At 32.2% G+C, this 19,050-nt stretch overlaps 2 protein-coding genes and 1 long non-coding RNA gene across 3 annotated transcripts; 2 read left to right on the top strand and 1 right to left on the bottom strand.

The window, feature by feature from the left end:
* Positions 1 to 163: 163 nt before the first annotated feature.
* On the bottom strand, positions 164 to 5,701 carry LOC123915082. The gene is made up of 5 exons (XM_045966230.1): positions 5,353 to 5,701; positions 3,722 to 4,125; positions 2,232 to 2,531; positions 1,293 to 1,525; positions 164 to 672 (listed from the first exon to the last, which is right to left on the bottom strand). Exons 1-5 carry the CDS (start codon positions 5,606 to 5,608, stop codon positions 477 to 479), a joined length of 1,389 nt encoding a protein of 462 aa, XP_045822186.1. The 5' UTR covers positions 5,609 to 5,701; the 3' UTR covers positions 164 to 476.
* An 817-nt stretch (positions 5,702 to 6,518) lies between these two features.
* Positions 6,519 to 10,011, top strand: LOC123914368 (bifunctional bis(5'-adenosyl)-triphosphatase/adenylylsulfatase FHIT). Its single transcript, XM_045965491.1, has 5 exons — positions 6,519 to 6,666; positions 6,751 to 6,861; positions 8,216 to 8,362; positions 9,512 to 9,610; positions 9,706 to 10,011. The coding sequence occupies exons 1-5, from the start codon at positions 6,571 to 6,573 to the stop codon at positions 9,820 to 9,822; spliced, it is 570 nt and encodes a 189-aa protein (XP_045821447.1). The 5' UTR covers positions 6,519 to 6,570; the 3' UTR covers positions 9,823 to 10,011.
* A 2,210-nt stretch (positions 10,012 to 12,221) lies between these two features.
* LOC123916935 lies at positions 12,222 to 12,908 on the top strand. The gene is made up of 2 exons (XR_006812329.1): positions 12,222 to 12,399; positions 12,503 to 12,908. It is a non-coding gene; the product is annotated as an uncharacterized LOC123916935 (long non-coding RNA).
* Positions 12,909 to 19,050: the final 6,142 nt, after the last annotated feature.

The raw sequence follows: 19,050 nt of genomic DNA, 5'->3' as shown, positions 1-19,050 counted from the left end.
ACGGCTAATTGTTAGCAGAAAAGGGCCTAGCCAAGTAGCCATCAGCAGAATCTGTTCTATGGTTTGGGGAGGGTGACTAGCAATGGCTAGTAGCAGACCATAACCGACTGCAGATCATGGTTAGATTATGACACAAACTCAATTTCAAAAGTGTATCCACATATAGGAAAGGGTAATTCTAGATATGCAATACTCAAAAGTCATAACTGATTCTACATTGTTGGATTCACTTGGGGATCCATGCAGATTGCAGGTTTCCCATAACATGTTTTACACAAAAGTCATAAAAACAATACCTAGAACTTAGATTCTGAGGACGACACTTCGACTTTAAATAATTATACCACCTACCAAAAATTACAAAACTGAAAGCAAATTTAGCTGACATCGACTACATTGGTTTTACATTAACAAAAGCGCTTGGAGAAAAAGATCTACAAATACCAATCACTGAAACAGAATGGAAAATAAATGTCTTATGAGGAGTTCACCTCTTTCTGTCCAGAGAGCAAGAAAGATTCCCACCATCCAGATTCATATTTAGGATAGGGTGCCACCCATTTATCAGGTTTGTCAAACTCCAGATTAGCAGGATTGGAAGCTAATGCTTCTTCTACGCTGTCAGCTTCAAAACTTCCTGATAAAACTCGATCTAGTCTTAACTTCATGAATCTGCCAAAACACGCATGAGGGAATAGTTACAACTTGTCTAAAACATCAAATGCTGGCATTTCATGCTATGTTGACAACTTTCATTGCAAAAATTCAATTGATCATGCACTTATTTCATATTATACCATTTGAAAGGTCAAATCTCACTCCGGTGGATCTAGACACTAAAAGTTGTCATGAAAAAGGTAAAGAGAAAAATGTTATAGTCGTTAGCAACCTACACTTCTAAGAGGTAAAAACAAAAACAAAATGAGGCATATGAAGAAGCTAGATCATTCAATCAAGATACTATAACTTAAATTTTAAGCTCGGGAATTCATATCTAAAAAGAAAATTCAAAATATTTATGTTGTGAGCTGTCTGATCAAAAACACAGTTCAGATTGCTTGACTTCAGATTCTTCCATTGTAGGGAATCCAATTCTTCATGCAAGCATATATAAAAACATACATCTATTTTTTCTATTTAAACTTAGAACATGAACTGTCCGGTTTTAATCCAACGATTGAGATGTGCTGACCATAGTGTATAATCTAAACCCAAATGAATTATATACATGTTTCAAAGTTTATAACAGCCACTCTAAGCACCGAAAATGAAGAAATGATTAATGTTCTTACGTGATCCATGGACCATTAGTTGACACGAGAGCAACAGCAGGTCTCCGCAATCTCTTGGTAATGTCGGGGAAACTATCCAAGAATTTAGGCTCAATGACAAGCCAGTAATCCTGTTCTTTATTACGCTCTCCATAGTAGCGACGGCGTTCAAATAACTGTTCTTGGAAATGCTCCTCCTCATCCAACATAAATTTTGCGTTTGCAACAATGAAATAGTACTTGTTGAATTCATTCTGAGCAAACCAAAAAAAAAAACTAATTACCATATAAAAAAACAAATAAAAAATTGCTACAAGATTCATCAAATGCATATAAATCACCAAGAACAAAGGTTAATTGCTTAGCTCACAAACTAGTTAATCACCAATTGATGCTTAAATAAACAAAATTCTATACTCATTCCTAACATTGAAAAATACTTGATCACATTAGTCCATGTGATGCCAATTTAGGGGATTAATAATATGATCAAACATTTGCAGTTGGCATAGATGGTTAGACATTCTGCTCACACTTGTTGACATAATCGGTAGGTTATAACTTATAAGTAAGTTCCATTACAAATCATCAATGGATTGGCGGTTCTCCCTGAATTTGCATGCGGTGTGACTGCCCTAATCTAAATTATATTTGAATAAAAAAAATGATCAACGACTTTCAAGTTTAGGGACTAATTTTACACATGCAATTTTGAGGACAATTGTGGCAATTCAGCATCCCTTTTAAACAAAGAAATTACATTCTAGTGGCTAGACTCACACACTATATATCTAATAGCTACCAACTGAGCTACTTTAACTGGACATGACATTCTAAGTTCTAACCCCATTCATAACAATATATCAAATATTTAGAGCAACTTAAATGTCATTTTGCAGGAACATACACCAAATTAACAACTTAGTATAAAAAATAAATAAACATTAGAGTGAAAGAAACCTTGGTGGGAGGAGCATCAGAAGAACTAACGTTGTCTGATTGAACAGAAGCAACAGCAGTGATAAAAGGTGTTTGTTTCTTGAAGGGAGAGATTAAGGTGAAATTTTGGTTAGTGGCAGAAACCAAATTCATTGGTAAGGAATGAGTTTTGTTGGAAAGGATGTGTCTTTTGGTTCCAAGGAGTGTATTGGAAGTGGTATGAGCTACCATTGTAGTTGATGAATTCAAAGTTAGAGTTCCCATGCTCAGCATCGTGTTCTTCTTCTTGTTATTGTGATAAGATAACGCAGAAAGGTTTTTCTTTTACTTTGAAAAGGATTATAGAGAGAGAGAGTGATGAGAAGAAGTGATGACAGCAGCAAAAGAGTAGAGAAGGATGGCAACTGGCGAAAAGGGAATGGGACATTTTGTGAGATATCAGAGACCTTATCTAGATATCTAAATCTAACTTGTATTCTTACTTTATTTAACAATTTTTTTTTTTTACTAAACTTACTTTATTTAATAATTAAACCACCGATTTCTCCTCTCAATAATACTTTTTAACGAGTATAAATTTTTAAAAAATATTTAAGATTATTTAATATGTTGATTTTTGTAAATATAAATAACATATTAAATTATTTTAGATTTTTTAAAAATTTTATATAAATTATTTATATAATATAAATTTTTAATGAGCGTAATATATGAAGATTGATGCCCACACATATTTTCAAAAATACCACCATTCATTTTATTTTTATTTTTTCTTAAATAGGCTAGTGGGATGAACGGGGTTCGAACCCGTCCCACTACATATATAATGCAATGTCCTACCCATTTGTTAGACTAAATATTGGGTGCATTGGCTTTTCATTTAAGATTAAAAATGATTTTCTAAAAAATCTTTAACAAACAAAGTTAAACATTTAAAATGAGAAAGGTATTCTTTTAAAAAAATATAAAATTAAAAACTCAAACAAATGCACTCATTTACTTTTGTTACTAAATTTAGGCTCCCTGTTTGTTTTCTTAGACGGAAAGTTGACGTAGACCCGATTATGTATGTTTTTGGTACCTACATTTTGCTCGATTTTTAACGATAGTTTCTACATTTCAAAAAATGTTTTTAAAAACCCTACGGTTTACTCTTTTTCGATAACAAAACGAGAATTGAGCAGCACTGCATCTAGCCTTTTGGTTGTCTGTCATACGGAGTATGTATAATTTTCACATTATGCATACAAATTAAGCAGCAACCTGAGGAAGCCAAGAATATCATGGATGTCAAAAACAGATAACAGAATCTATGAACTTTTGCAGATCAAAGATGGATGTTTGTCCATACATACAACTCAGAAAATATGCAAACTGACAAATACAAATACAACTAAACATGGGGAAAACTGTAGAATCAATTGTTACATTTGGAAGCATCACAAATCTCAACATTGCAGCTTGAATGCTAATAATTGCATCCCGTAAAAGCCAGCAGCTAATAATTACACAAGTTCAATGAACGCCATAGGTGCATTATCACCCCGCCTTGGTAGGGTTCTTGAAATTCTTGTATAACCACCATTTCTTTCACCGTAACGCTCCTGAACCTCTGCAAATAAAGCATGAACAATCTGCTTCTCATAGATGAAGCCAAGGGCTTGTCTCCTTTTATGAAGAGAACCATCTTTTGCAAGAGTGATCATTTTATCAACATATTTCCTAATTGCACTGGCTCTTGCCCTGGTGGTCTTGATACGGCCATATTTAAGGAGCTGTGTTGTTAGGCCTCGAATGAGTGCCTTACGCTGATCAGGGGGCCTGTTGAGTTTAGGCACTTTCCTTCCATGTCTCATAGCATAGACTCGACCGCCGTTGTCAATAACAGTGAAACCATGATCAAAGCCATTAAAGTCTGCTCAAGAAGATAAAGTAAAGCAGTGAATTCAATGCTAAATTTCAAAAGATAATGGATACTTTGTCTATGGAAAAGCAGCTTTTTAATCACACTCAACAAAAAAGAAACAACCTCGGCAGAAATATTACAGTACGATTTCTCCACTTTATCTGAGTGAGGAGAGAAAGTCACAAGGTATTGATCGATTAAAAAACAAAATATTGCAATTTTAGTAGCCTGTGAGAACACCTTTGATCTGTCATTTCCACTAAAGACAGTTCTTTTCATCAATTTTTATAGTGATTTTTGGTATGAACAATTTATTGAAGCAGTATAACTAGGTTGAATTTCAAGGAAAGAAAAGGGATTTGTCAAGAAAGTAAGTCACGGTGTTTGAATCAACAAGCTTTGTGATACCATGTTATAAACCGAGAAACCAAGGGAAAGTGTAGGAAAAATATGAGAGGCCAAAAGAGTGCACAGATGAGTCTTAGAATTCGGGTAGGACTGGCAAAACCGGATTTTAAGGGGAGGACTTCTCAAGGTTTACAAACACTAACTAAGCCATATTTCTAGTACATGTGGTATTCTAACACATTCTCATGCTCAAGACTGAACATCATAGTGGAATAGCAATGATCTAAACATCAGATTCTAAATAGAAATAGAAAAACAAAAATGTGCCTATAAATGTAATCATTATCTATGAAACACAGACACGTTGACACAAGCAAAGATACCTGACACGACATGGATACTGATACGTCGACACTGCTAATGTAAATAACATAGGACACCAACACCGCTACATATATAGTATTAAATTATATATAAAAATTTTAAATTGAGAATCAAAATATATACATCTGCATTTTATTTAAACAGTTTTTTAAAAAAATTCAATAGAATTTGACCTTTATTTATTAATCTACTATCGAAAAAAGCTAAAAAATTTGCAAACAAACTTAGTAATGTCTTTAACCTGGCATTGATCAAGTGTTATACAGGTGTGGTACATAAATGAGAAAGCAGTTGAAAATATTCTAGAAGAATTCTCTTGTGAGAACTAAAAGAGAAACACATCACTACAGAAACATACAAATCAGTTATATATATGTAAGGAAGTAACTGTTCTAACTTCTAATCAGATTATAGATTCAATTTACCAATAGTTGCCATCAATGAATTCTAAAGCAGTAAAACAAAAACGCATAGCAATGAATGAAAGACATAAATGAAGTATACCTGAAGATGAAGGAGCGAAGAAGGAAGTTGGAGGGAGAATTCCGGTGAAAGAGTCGAGTAGGGAATTAGGTTTGGTTCTGGAAATTCGGAGTGTTTTTGTTGTTGAATAACGGCGTGGAAAAGCGGTGAAGCGCAATGAGGAAGCGGAAGTAGGAGGAATGGAAGGCAAAGCAGAGCGAAGCGAAGACATATTCCACCTGTTGGTGGTGGTGGTGGTGGTGTTGTTGGTGGTAGCCATAGCTGCTACATTCGCCATTTTTGCTTGAAGGAGGAACTTGAACTCCACAACCAGAAATGAATGACTACAAGATAAAAGAAAAGTGGATAGAGATAGGAGAGAGAGATAGCAGAGTAGAATAAAGGCGATTTTAGGCTGGGCCTTTTTTTTATTTGTAAAAGTGAAACTACCCAAAGAAATTGGCTTACTATTCACACCTCCATCGTTTACTCTCCACACCTCTGCCAATGCTTCTATCAGAAAATTCGTTCTAAAAAACATTATTGTGTGATCCAAGACGCTCTAGGTAAATCAAGTTTGTTTCTAAATAAACTATCTTTAAGACAAGGTGACACATCAAACCAAAACATAAGTTCCAAAATCTAAGAACCAGGGTATCTGGACAACTATTACCTTCTCTAAACATATGAGAGACTATAATATTCACTTTCATGGCTAAAATTTTACAATTAGCCCATCTGATCTTAGGCTTCCAAGGATTTAGAGAGTCGGCTTTGAAGGCGTTCACCATAAGGGTAGAGTCTATCTCAATCCAAAGATCCTTCCAATTAAACATGTAAGCAAACTTATGATTTTTTTATTTATTTTTTTCATTTTTTTAATTTGTTTGACTAAATAGTACATTTGAACCTCTAATTTTCATAAACTTGTGATTTTGGCCTCCTAACTAAGTCAACGCAAATGTGGCAAGTGACTCACATGCCACGTTAGCATATGAGGCTAACCATGCTGACGTGGCAGGTGAGTCATTATCACATGTGCGTTAACTTGCTCAAAATCAGTAAGGGTTATCCTTTTGCAAAAGAAGCTAAAGTTAGAAGCCCAAAATCACAAGTTTGTGAAAATTAGAAGCCAAAAATACTATTTTAAAAGTTAAAAGGCAAAAACCACAAATTTATAAAAATTGGGGGTCATAAGTGAAATTTAGGCAATTTGTTTTTAACAAAGTCAGTTTCTCCTACTAGTTTGTAAAAGTACAAATGTTGTTGAACACCATTGGCCAAATCCCCCATTTATTTCTTCGACATTCTTCAACACCTCTCCGAATCCGATCAATCTACTCTTCCTCCATCAAGGTAACAATCGTTTCACCACTTTCTCTCTTCTTCTACCTTTACTTCTCCACTTTCCTTCACCAATTTCCCTTTTTCTCTCCTCAGATGGCTGCACAAGACTACACTTTTGGCCCTTACAAGATACACCACACTGAAGTTTTCTACTCAACCAATCTCTCTTATGCTATGGTTAACCTTCGTCCTCTTCTTCCTGGTAACAATCTCCGCCATTTCTTCTTCTTCTTTAAATCAAACTTTTTTTTTACTGTTTACTCAAAGAAAGTTAATTAGGTTTGGCTACCTCTTTAGAACAATTAAAAAAAAAATGTGTCTTTTTAGTACATTGTTTATGAAATCGGTAAACCACCATTTTAGTTTCTGGAAGTGTAACCCGATGTCATATTGGTCCTGAATGTATTGCAAATACATCCCTAGTACCTCTTTAGTTAGTAATTTTATGGACTAAATTGACTAACAAAACACATTTGAGGACTAAATTGACTACCTAAAAACATATTAATGACTAATAAAAGAGACACTTGTGGACCTAATTGCAATTTGGATAAATTCAGGGACAAATGTGACAGCAAGATAGAATTTCAGGGACCAAAGTGGTTGTTTGCTCTTTATGAAATTGTTGTTTTTTATGAGATTAAAAAAGACCCATTTTGACATGTCGTTTGTTTTTGTCTCTTTGCAGGTCATATCCTTTTTCATGGGTTTCAATAATACACTTCTGGGGTAGTGTGATTGATGTAGTTTTTATAGTTTAAAGGTTTGTTTGGATTGACTTATTTGAGCTTATCTACTTCCATAAGTTTTGTGAGACTGTTTGGTAGAACTTATAAAAAGACCTTATGACATTTTTCATAAGCTTTTTTCAACTTATTTTTATCCAATGCTACAAAAATAGCACTTGTCATAATAAATGCTTATGAATGAAACATTTTATTGAGTGAATTTCATACTGCGTCACTGTTTTGGTTTGAAATATAGTAACTAGTACAAACATATACAAAGACTAGGAAATTTAGCAGTGTGTTCCAGCCCTTCCGGTGTAAGTTTAGTGTAGAATTTTCAATACACGATAAATGGTACTTTTTATCACTTATAATGGTATCACGGTTTGGATACAAAATCAATTTTAATATGAAACAACCGAATATCATTCTTTTATACAAAACTAGATGCTTCAATCAAATTTGATTTAAAGGTTGCAAATGGGTTCCCAAACATGCTATTATGAAGCTGATTCGTATTATTGATGTTTATTTCGATTTATGGTTTCATAATGGTCACTAGAATGCATTCACCTGTTGATACTTGATAGGATGTACATGTCGTTGATTGTTTGATATGCCGTATAAGGAATCAATTTGTGTCTTGTGTATGTTAGTTTGCAGATTTTGGAATTACAGCTACATTTGTTTATACTCCGTATTTGTTTTATGTCACAATTTTGTGCTAAAGGGCTTTAAGGATTAGGCTTTAGATTATTGTATTTTGCACAATGTAATGTTGTAAGCTTGAATATAGAGGAGTATGGAAACGTTTGACTTAACAGTTTTCACATGTGCTTATCTGTCCAAAGCGCGAAGTTAAGCGTTTTGTTGATCTCACTGCTGATGAGACTTCTGATTTATGGCTCACTGCACAAAAAGTTGGTAGACAACTTGAGAGCTACCATAAGGCTTCATCACTCACTTTGGCTATCCAAGTAAGATTGAAGTGAAATATGCGTTGTGTTCAATTCATTATTCTTTAACATTTGCATTTACTTTTTCTTTAGCATCTATATTTTATTGGTAGAGGATAAATTAATTGTTCAGTAATAGTTGTGCACTTTGTGCTGCATATTTACAGTAGCAATCATGTCTTTAACTACACATTCACCTTTCATATTTGACCATATTGAAAACACATGGATGCTGACATTTTTTCTGCTCCTCTTTCCTAGTTGCTTACCTTTTCTTTTAGTGACTTTCATTTATATGCTAATGTGACCTAGATGACGCTTTAATATATATTAGTAATGAATCATGAAGTAGTTAAAAAAATGACATGTTTTAAAACTTATGGTCCAAGATGAAGTAGTTAAAAAAAATGACATGTTTTATATGTACAAGATGTCTGACTAATGGTTATCAAATTGGATTCATGGTCGTGAATTGGAAGATCTAGTTTCCGAATTGTACTTAAATCTTATTATGAATCGTAACATGCATTACAAATCAAATTATGATATTTTTAAGTTAAAACACGTGACTTAGAAAAGTTATAAGCTGATATATCCTATACGAACATCAAAATACTTCAAGATTTGTCCTAAATCAAATGACAAAAGAAAAATGACTCTCTAGACAAAGTTGACTATAAAACTGCATGGCTTAGTTTAGGAGTGATTCAATAGAATAGATTAATATTCATCATAATGAATCGGGATTCAAGATGTGCCTCATTTCTAAAATAGAGATACACTAGGAATTTGTATCCATTGGATTTAGTTTTGCATCGAATTGAATTGAAATACGAGTTGCATTTAGCGTAAGATACTCATAACCATGGTCTGACTCTGACTGTTGAATTATTGCTTAAATTATTTGCTACTAAGGTTCATGATATATAATTGTTTTAGCAATTTATTTCTTCCTTCTTTTCACCAACTTAGTAAGCCTGTGAATCAAAAGCTTAACTTTCTGAATGCTTACTTTCCATTTGGCTTTGATCAATTTTCCTTTTTTTCTTTGGACAATTATCAATTATGTGTAAGTTACAATTTTCATTGTTTAACTTCGTGATTCTGGACTGTCTGCATGAGATGCTATTCGTGTCTCAGAAATAATGGAATTATCTTTATGTACTTTAGGATGGGCCCCAAGCAGGACAGACAGTACCTCATGTTCACATTCATGTTGTCCCGCGAAAAGGTGGTGATTTTGAGAAGAATGACGAGATATACGACGCCGTAAGATAGAAACTTTTCTCAAGGCCATGTTGTTGATTATAATCTCGTGTTTATTTTATTATTTATCCTTTATTCGCTGTTTGAAATTGATTCAGATGGATGAGAAGGAAAAGGAACTGAAGGAAAAGCTTGATTTGGACAAGGAGAGGAAAGATAGGAGCCCTGAAGAGATGTCACAGGAGGCGGATGAATACAGAAAACTTTTCTTCTAACATTTTAGGTAGCAATACAAATAGAATTCTGTCTGCTTCCTGTGAACTTCTGATTTTCATAGTAGAGACAATTTAGCGCACTTTTTTGTGGTCACACACAAATTTATTCCATTACTTTAGAACTTTGACTTGTACTGGACCAACCTAATAGTAAATCTTCTGTGGAACTTCTTAAGATTTATAGTTAAACTTTGCATTCACATCTCAAGGGATAATGACAATCTATATTGCACCAACACGTCACTTGGAAGCGTGTGTATGGTATCCAACATGTTAATGGTTGACATCGACACATGTGGTTGCTTGAACTATTTCATTTTTTCAAATTATTTCTAGTGTTGACATGTTTGTGTCAGTGCCGTGTCTAACGTGTCTGTGTATGCCTCAGTCAATATTACAATCAGGTTTGACTCGAGAGTATTTACTCTAGAATAATTGGTTAGTTAAGTAGGATTAATGAAATGACTTTTTTTTTTTTGAAACAATGAAATGACTTTAAGATGTGCAAAAAGGGAAAAAAGAAATGCATTTCCTCTAGTGAATGGGGATGTCGTTGTTCTGAACGGGGAAAGGACGGTGTTGTTGTTGTTCCGAGTGGGAGAGGGTACAACGTTGTCGTGAAGGCCGTCGATACAAGTGTGTGATGTACTGGCCATGAGTGATGGTTATTTGAGTTTTTTAGTTTTGATCTTTAGCATCTTGGAAGGATAAATATGGGGGAAACTATGTTGAACATCCCATTAAGGATGACTGCCAGGACCTCTCCTTGGATGGAGGGAGAAACCGTTTTAGGTCTTCATCTTGGTCCAAGTAGTTCCGCTTATTAGGGATAAGGGATATGCTTGAATGAACACGCGTCCTCACATGGAAGGGCACGTGGTAAACGTGCTTTGCTAACGTGGACGGGCAAGGCCACGTCTTGTTGAGCCGTCCTTGACGTCCTAGCAGAAGGGGATTTAGGGGCAGCTCTAGGCATAGTTTAGAACGTCTTTTCATTAATCCAAACATACATCATTATTCATCATCTTGAGGAATTATTGATGAACTTGAAATCCAACGTATACAGTAGAAATAGCCTTGCTATCATGAAATGTTATAAATGTAATAAAATAATGGAAATTTGGTATAAAGAAAAAAGAAAGAATTAATTCCGTTCAATATCTTAATTACATTTTTGGCCTCTTATCTTTATTTTAGATTTCAAGTTGATCTCTTATCTTTTAAATGTTTCAAGTTGGTAATTTATCTTTTCTTCCATTCAATAAGTTAGTCCCTCCCGTCAAATTTTTTACTAACATCATTAGATGTAGACACGCGGCGAACAGAAAACACATGTGCACAGACACATGGGATTACTTACTAGTCATGTGCGACATCAATTTCTTTTAATTTTAAAATAAATATAAAACAAAAGCTAAAAATAAAGAGGGGGCACGTGGAGAAGGCCTGGGGTGCGCTGAGCAAGCCACCTCAGCTCTTCTTCCTCCTACGTGCAAAAAAAAAAATGGTTCGGCCGGAGGTGATTCCGGCATGGTGGCGACACCATCGGAGTCACTTATGGACCTCAAAATTTACAAATGAATATGTCATTTCACTCGAAATTTTTCATTGATCATGAATCCAAACTTATATTTCTTAGTGGAAGCTTAGATTTTAAATTTCGAAGAAAAAGTTTCAAGAACATAAAAAATGGCAAAACACGATTCAGCCACAACCAAGCAAAATTAATTAGTGGAAAAGCATTAAAACATCATTTAGATCATGAATCAAGTGAAACCTACCTGATTTGAGCTATGAAACGTTCTAAACGATTCAAGCTTTTTCTTAACTACTATGAACTTCGAACTAGACATTTCTTGAATGATTTCCTTGCCTTTTTTTTTATTGGATTTCAGCTTATAAAAGTGTTTTGAAGCTTGTGGATGAAAGGAATTTAAGCTTTATGAAGGTTTGTGAATTTTTGAAATTTTGATGAAAATGATGAAATTTTGGATGTGAAAAGCTATTTTGTTTTATTTTTATTTTCAAATTAAAAGAAATTGATGTGGCACATGACTGGGTAAGTAATACCATGTGTCTGTCCCCGTGTGTTTTTTGTTCGCTACGTGTCCACATTTAACGGTGTTAGTAAAAAATTTGACGGAAGAGACTAACTTATTGAACGGAAGAAAAGATAATTGACCATCTTGAAACGTTTAAAAGATAAGGGAGCAACTTGAAACCTAAAATAAAAATAGCGACCAAAAAGTGTAATTAAACATTTTTATTACGATGATTACTTGACCTCCCTACTAAGTATGTTGAGGGGACAAAACGAAACTTTGATGTACTGAAGAGGCATTTAATAATGATATTAATTTTGTGAAGGGTTCTTACATTTTTTTAAGTGCTAAAAGTTATTCAATTGATGTAATAAAGGAGAGCATGCACTTTTTAAATTATATAAAGTGATGAAAATCATATTATATTTGTTAGATACAGAGAGAGGGAGAAATATGACTCAAATTATCAACTTTATTTATGTGGTGATTATATTAATTTTTGTATTTCTTATTACAATGAACGTTGATGGATATGGTAAATCCTTTTTTTTATCCTTTACAAATTTCCTTAATTACTTTAGACACAATATTTCATTCCATTATAATAACAACATTTTTTCCCTCTCTTTTTATTACAGTATTTTTTAAATGTTTTCAAGAATATGATTGTCCAAAATATATGTGCCCGCCGCCTATTATAGCAAGTTGTGTTAACAGACGCATTTGTGCATGTATTAAACCATACTTTGAGGATTGGCAATGGGTTTAATAAGAAGAATCACAGTTTAATCTTCGTAATTACGATTGAAAGAGGGTTGGAACAACTTGATGGCAGACCCCGAATTAGATTAAGTATCTAGTAAGTCAAATACTGGTGATAAAAAAATGCACTTACTCTTTTATTATTTCCCAGTGCTTTGCATGGAATTGTTGTTGAACTATATAAAATACATTCATAATCTCTTTAGTTTCTCTGTGTAATAATTGACTATGAAAAGTCAAGTGTCTTCCTTTACAAGAAAGTAAAATCTCTCCGTTTTATAATTTTGTGTGGGATTAGTTGTCAGTTTTCCAGAACTGTTTTTGGTGGAAAATAAACTACCCAAAAAAAAATTATTTTAATTTCTTGCATGCATCATAAAATGTAATAGCAACACAAACATTGGTCTTTGAAACTGATAATAATCTGAAAATGCAAAACTGATTAAATGTAGTCACGTGTACAGATGTTGTGTCAGTGTTGTTTGAAGTTCAAAATGACATTTAAAATGAAGAAAATAAAAAATGGACATTTTGAGATAAGCAATTGACATGGGTTTGATCTTAGATAAGTTTATGTGTTGTCAAAACTTAAAAGGGGTTGGTATCCCAATTCTAATTGCTTTAAGAGGATTATAAGCAATTGTTGAATGCTGACCTAATTAATTATTCATGAAATACTCTTTCTAGTCTCTATTATAATTTTTCCCCTTCATATTTTAGGTTCATTAAATATATCAAATAAATAATATATAATAAATATATTGGTTATTCAATGAACTCAAAAAGTAAATTTTTTTATTCAATAATATATATCATTCACAAATATTTAAACATGGAGAAATCATCTATTATTTTGGTCCTTGAAAAGTATCCGTTGTCACATTGATTTTTAAATGTATAGAAATTGCAAACATATCTATAATTGAATGTCTCTTTTATTAGTTATTTTGATTTCTGAGAATTTGTTTTAAATAGTCAATTTTGTTTTTGTATTTATTTTTGTTGTTCAATTTAATCTATAAAATTACTAATAAAAAAGTAGTAGAGATGTGTTGCAAAAATACATTTTTATCCTTTAAATATTTTTACGAAGACATCTTATCTTAATTTCTAATTATCGCATTCATAAGATAGGACATGTGGAGCAAGTAATAATAAGACAATATTTATTAAAAAAATGGCCAAACAAAAAAGACATGGAATTTAAGTTCCAAAACAAGATGCAAGCATCAGCTTGCTGTTTTTTTTATTTATTTAAGGGGACCAATCCTACCGCCCACTTGTGGGGATCCCATTTAAAGTCAGAGTTTTTTTTGCTCTGTATGGACTTAGCCCACCGAAATCGGCACTAGTGAAAATCGAACCTGAGACCTTGAGAAAAACATACTTCAAGGGCCCAAGCCAACACCACTCGACCAACCCCAAGTAGGTTGCATCAGCTTGTTGTTGTTCTTGTATATACTCGCCAAGGAGCGTTACAATATTACTGACTCCATTGAGGTAAATAATACTAGACTATTTGACAAAAAAAAAAAAAATAAGTTGTGCCTTCTGCATAAGAAGAATCTCAAGATATACGATGCAGTAAGATACAAACTTTTCTCAAGGCCATGTTGTTGGTTATAAATCTTGTGTTTATTTTATTATTTATCCTTTAGTCGCTGTTTGAAATTGATTCTGATTGATGAGAAGGAAAAGGAACCGAAGGAAAAGCTTGATTTGGAGAAGGACAGGAAAGATAGGAATCTTTTATTGACTTCTTAAGATTACCATGTTTTGCATTTACATTTCAAGGGATAATGACAATATATATATATATAGCACTGACACGTCACTCTGAAAGCGTGTCTGATATCCAACATGTATTAATGGTTGACACTCACACATGTGGTTGCTGGAACTATTTCATTTTTTTCAAATTATTTTTAGTGTCGACGTGTTTGTATTAGTGTCGTATCTAACGTGTTTGTTATGCCTCAAAGGTTTGAGACTCAAGATTATTTCCTCTAGAATAATTAATTAGTTAAGTAGAATTAATGAAATGACTTTAAGATGTGCAAAAAGGGAAAAAAGAAATGTCATTGCCTCTAGTGAAACACTTAATGAGAAAAAAGCTAGCTTGATATTCGAAAGCTCTCCCTTAGCATGCCTCTAGCTTGTTTATTAGACCATGTGCAATGGAGAGTTTAATGAGGAGTTGAATGAGCGTTTAGAGTGTTGAATGATTGGAGGAAGTGTGTTGAAGATGATGTGGAGGAGAGAAGAGTTGAAAATTTTCAACTATGTTGAAATCTGACGGAGGGGACACGCGATTTCATTTCATTTGGCCAAAACAGGCGTGTGGGAAGCACACGCGAAAGGGAGAGTGAGGGACAAATTCACGCGGAGAGAGAAGAAGATAGGGACACGTGTTATAATCTGATTGGTTGGGCGGATTCTTATCTCATTAATACTTTGAACTCAATTATTTCATCGCAAAATAATTTTTTATTTTTTTACCAAAATTCATGATTTTTTTGTCTATAAATAGAGACTTGGTTCATTTGATTTGGACACAGAATCTGAGGAAAGTGGATCTAGTGCACCGCAACCATACTCGACCGAGGTGTTACCCGCTTTTGTAAATCATGTGTGTGCTAGATCCGAGTTCCGTGATCCAAAAGGTCATCAAGAATTGCAAGCAGATTTAGTGAATCACATATGGACAAAGTTTGTAATGGGACGTGATTGAACATGATTTGTATCGTACTGATTACGTTGCTTGTGTGTGTATCGCATTTTAAATTATTTGTATCGTACTAATTATCTTGCTTGTGTGTTGTATTGCATTTCAAATTATTTGCATCGTACTAATTATGTTACTTGTGTGTTGTATTTTAAATTAATTAAGTTAAAATGATTTGTATCGTATAAATTATTTAAATAAATTTTGTTTTTATTAAAAAAATAAATTGTTAAGTGTTTATTATTTTAATTTAATTTTAATCGATAATTATAATTTTATGTAATCATAAAAATATAAATATAAATTTAAGGGTCATGTTAACTTGTGCCCTAAAGGCACATGTTAAGCTACCTAAAAATAGAAATATAGTATTTAATGATACAAAGAATTTAATTTTTAGATAATTGAATACACCACAAGTTCAATAATTTTTTTTTCCACATTTATCTTCTTAACATGTGCCCTTAAGGGCACAGGTTAACATTCTCCTAAATTTAAACAAGAATATGAAATAAAAATGGCGGGGTAGAGAAAGTGGTGGAGTAGAGTGTTGAATGAAAAAATCATTGGAGAGGGTAAAAGTTAAATGATTAGGTGGAAAAAAGAGAAAATGATGTGGAGTGGTGGAAAGTGATAAAGTGATGTTGAAATTTTTTAACATTGTACATTGTCTGTCCTCTATTTCTATAACTTTCAGAAAATCAATTTTGTCAAAGTATTTCAAAATATTCCTTTACATACTCGTAAGTGTTTATACTTGATACTTAAAATAAAGTATGTTTGATGAAGCTTTTAAAGAAATCTTCTTTATACTAATACAGCCCCTTATTATGTTTATACCTCTCACTTTCAAATTAACCTTTGTCACATTTTCTTCATTGGGAAACAAAGATTTCAAGATTCCAGAGACACATACCTTTGAATTCAGTCTTACTGATTTCAACCACTGCACCACAACACAAATTGTTAGTTATACTACCCTCTTTTATACTCCCTCCGTCCCAAAAAGAATGACCCAGTTGACCGAAACACGCATGCCAATGCATAACTTTGGCGACTAATATCTTTAATTGTATAATAGTAAAAATTATAAAAAATTGATATTTTGAAAATACTCATCGAGACGAATCTAACAACATCTTATATGTTAATATTTATTTTTATTTATTAGTAGAAAAATATGGTCAAAACAATATATATGAATAGTGCATATATTCAAAATGGGTCATTCTTTTTGGGACGGAGGGAGTACTTATTTTATTTTAAAATTTCTTTATTTATTAATTTTTTTTTGAAAACACATTCTATCTAATACTTTTCTTTTTTAGACTTTACCAAATAATATCCATCATCTAAAAATAAATATTTTATCCAACTAAATATGAAAATAAAATATATCTTTTATAATTTAGGAAAGGGTCATGCTAGTTAACATGGACACATGTTAAACTACGTAAAAGTATAAAATTTGCATTTAGTGATATAAAATATTTAATGTTTAAAGAGTTGAATGCACAAGTTCCAATAAAATGATACCACATTTGTCTTCTTAAGATGTGCCCTTAACATTTTCGTTTAGGAAAAGAGTTATGTTAACATGTGTCTTACGAGTTTCAGGTTCCCTCCATTTATTATATCTCTATTTATTCTCCATTTAGAGAGAGATAGACACATGAAAAAATTAGTGGGGTCCACAAATTAGTGGGACCCACTTTTAATGGGTCCCACTAATTCTTAATGTGTCTATCTCTCTCCAAATGAAGAATAAATGAAGGGATAATAAATGGAGAGAACCTGAACTCGTGTCCTACCTAAAGGTAAATATTTAATGATATGAAATATTTAATACTATTTAAAGAATTGAATGCAAAATTCCAATAAAATGTGATCGCATTTGTTTTATAAATAACTTCTCTTACATAATATTTAGAAATTTGAGTTGTTATTGTTACTACATATCTTTCCATTAATTCAATCATAATTATCCATCATAAAACCTTCATGCGAGGAATTATTGATCAAACTTAAAAATTCAACTTGAAGGTTTTGGTTTATAGGTAAAATAGCTAGTAAGTCTTCTTGTATTTTTTTAGATTGATGTAAGGATCCATTAAAATGCATTATTAGCATGTAATAGTTGCTATTAGAATTATAAGGGTTGAGTACCCCTTGTACTCCTTATAATTCAATTTTTGCTTATTAAAAAAAACTTATACAATAGAAATAGCCTGGAAATTTAGTATAAAAAAATAATGAATTCATTCTTATGATTGATAAGTTTTTCATGTGATTTTATATTAGGTGTTGAAGGGACAAATACAACACTTTGATATACTTAAGAGGTATTTAATGATGATATTAATTTTGTGAAGGGTTTTTACAATTTTATAAAAGTAAAAACTATTCGATTGATGCAATAAAAGAGAGCATGCAGTTTTTTTTTTTTATCCTATCAGACAACTCTTATAAATGATGAAGTGCATATTATATATATTTGATACATACATAGAGAGAAATATGGCTCAAATTGTGAACTTTGTTTATGTTATGATTATATTTATTTCTGTAGTTTTTGTTACAAGGAATGTTGATGGTAAACTATCTTTTTATCCTTTGCAAATTTTCTTTAATTACTTCATATACAATATTTTATCCTAGTAACATTTTTCTTTCTTTTTTCATTACAGCAATTTTTAAATGTTCTCAAGATTCTGATTGTCCTCCAACTCTTTGCCCACCTCCTATTATACCGAGGTGTGCTACCAATGTTTGTCTATGTATCAGAAGAAATCCCTTGATTAAATAACCATATATATGTTGGTAAATTATATAAAATAAAATACATTCATAATCTCTTTAGTTACATAAAAGTCTGATTATTTTTTTTTGTCAAGTAGTCTAGTGGCTAGAAATTCTACCCTTAAATGGATAACTGGGATGACCGGGGTTCAAATCCCGACCCCTATACATATATAACGCACCGGTGTCCTACCAAAAAAGGCACTATATAAAGATTGATATGTTGCAAAATGGTTTTTTGCCCTTTAAATATTTTTACGAAGAAGACATCTTCATTTCTAATTATCCCATTCATAAAGATAGAACAAGTGAAGCAAGCGTAATAAGACAATATTTTAAAAAAAGAATGGCCAAACAAAAATAAGATAGAATTTCTATAAGTTTCAAAGAAGTGTATACTCGTCAAGGAGTGTTATATGCTCACTCCATTCAGGTAAATAAAGAAACTAATTGTAATCATCAAATTTTATTTATATTCATATTGAAATTTGAGGAGGGGATGTAAATATAGATTTTTTTTAGGGTTAATTATGTTTTTTGTCTCTATAACTTTTCAGAATTTCGTTTTTAGTCTTTGAATTTTTATTTTTTTGCATTTTTTAGTCCCCGAAGTTTTTTTCCGTCAGTGTTTTTAGTCGCTACTTTTCATTCAACTCGTGCATATTATTTGAAATTTTAATTTTTTTTTATGTTTAGTAAATTATATGAATCTTTCTTACAAAAGTTTAAATTTTTTTAACAACAGATGAATTAAATATGAATTTTTTAGTTTGTTGCACATAAAAATTCATAAATAATATTCATCTTAGGTTAAAAAATTCTAAATTTTTATTAGAAATGTTCTTATAATATTATAAGCATGTATACAAAATATCATTCAAAAATATGAAAGTATACAAG

This window comes from Trifolium pratense, linkage group LG3 (genome assembly GCF_020283565.1).
Source record: "Trifolium pratense cultivar HEN17-A07 linkage group LG3, ARS_RC_1.1, whole genome shotgun sequence".
Lineage (NCBI taxonomy): Eukaryota > Viridiplantae > Streptophyta > Magnoliopsida > Fabales > Fabaceae > Trifolium > Trifolium pratense.
This window is presented reverse-complemented; position numbering and strand designations above follow the sequence as displayed.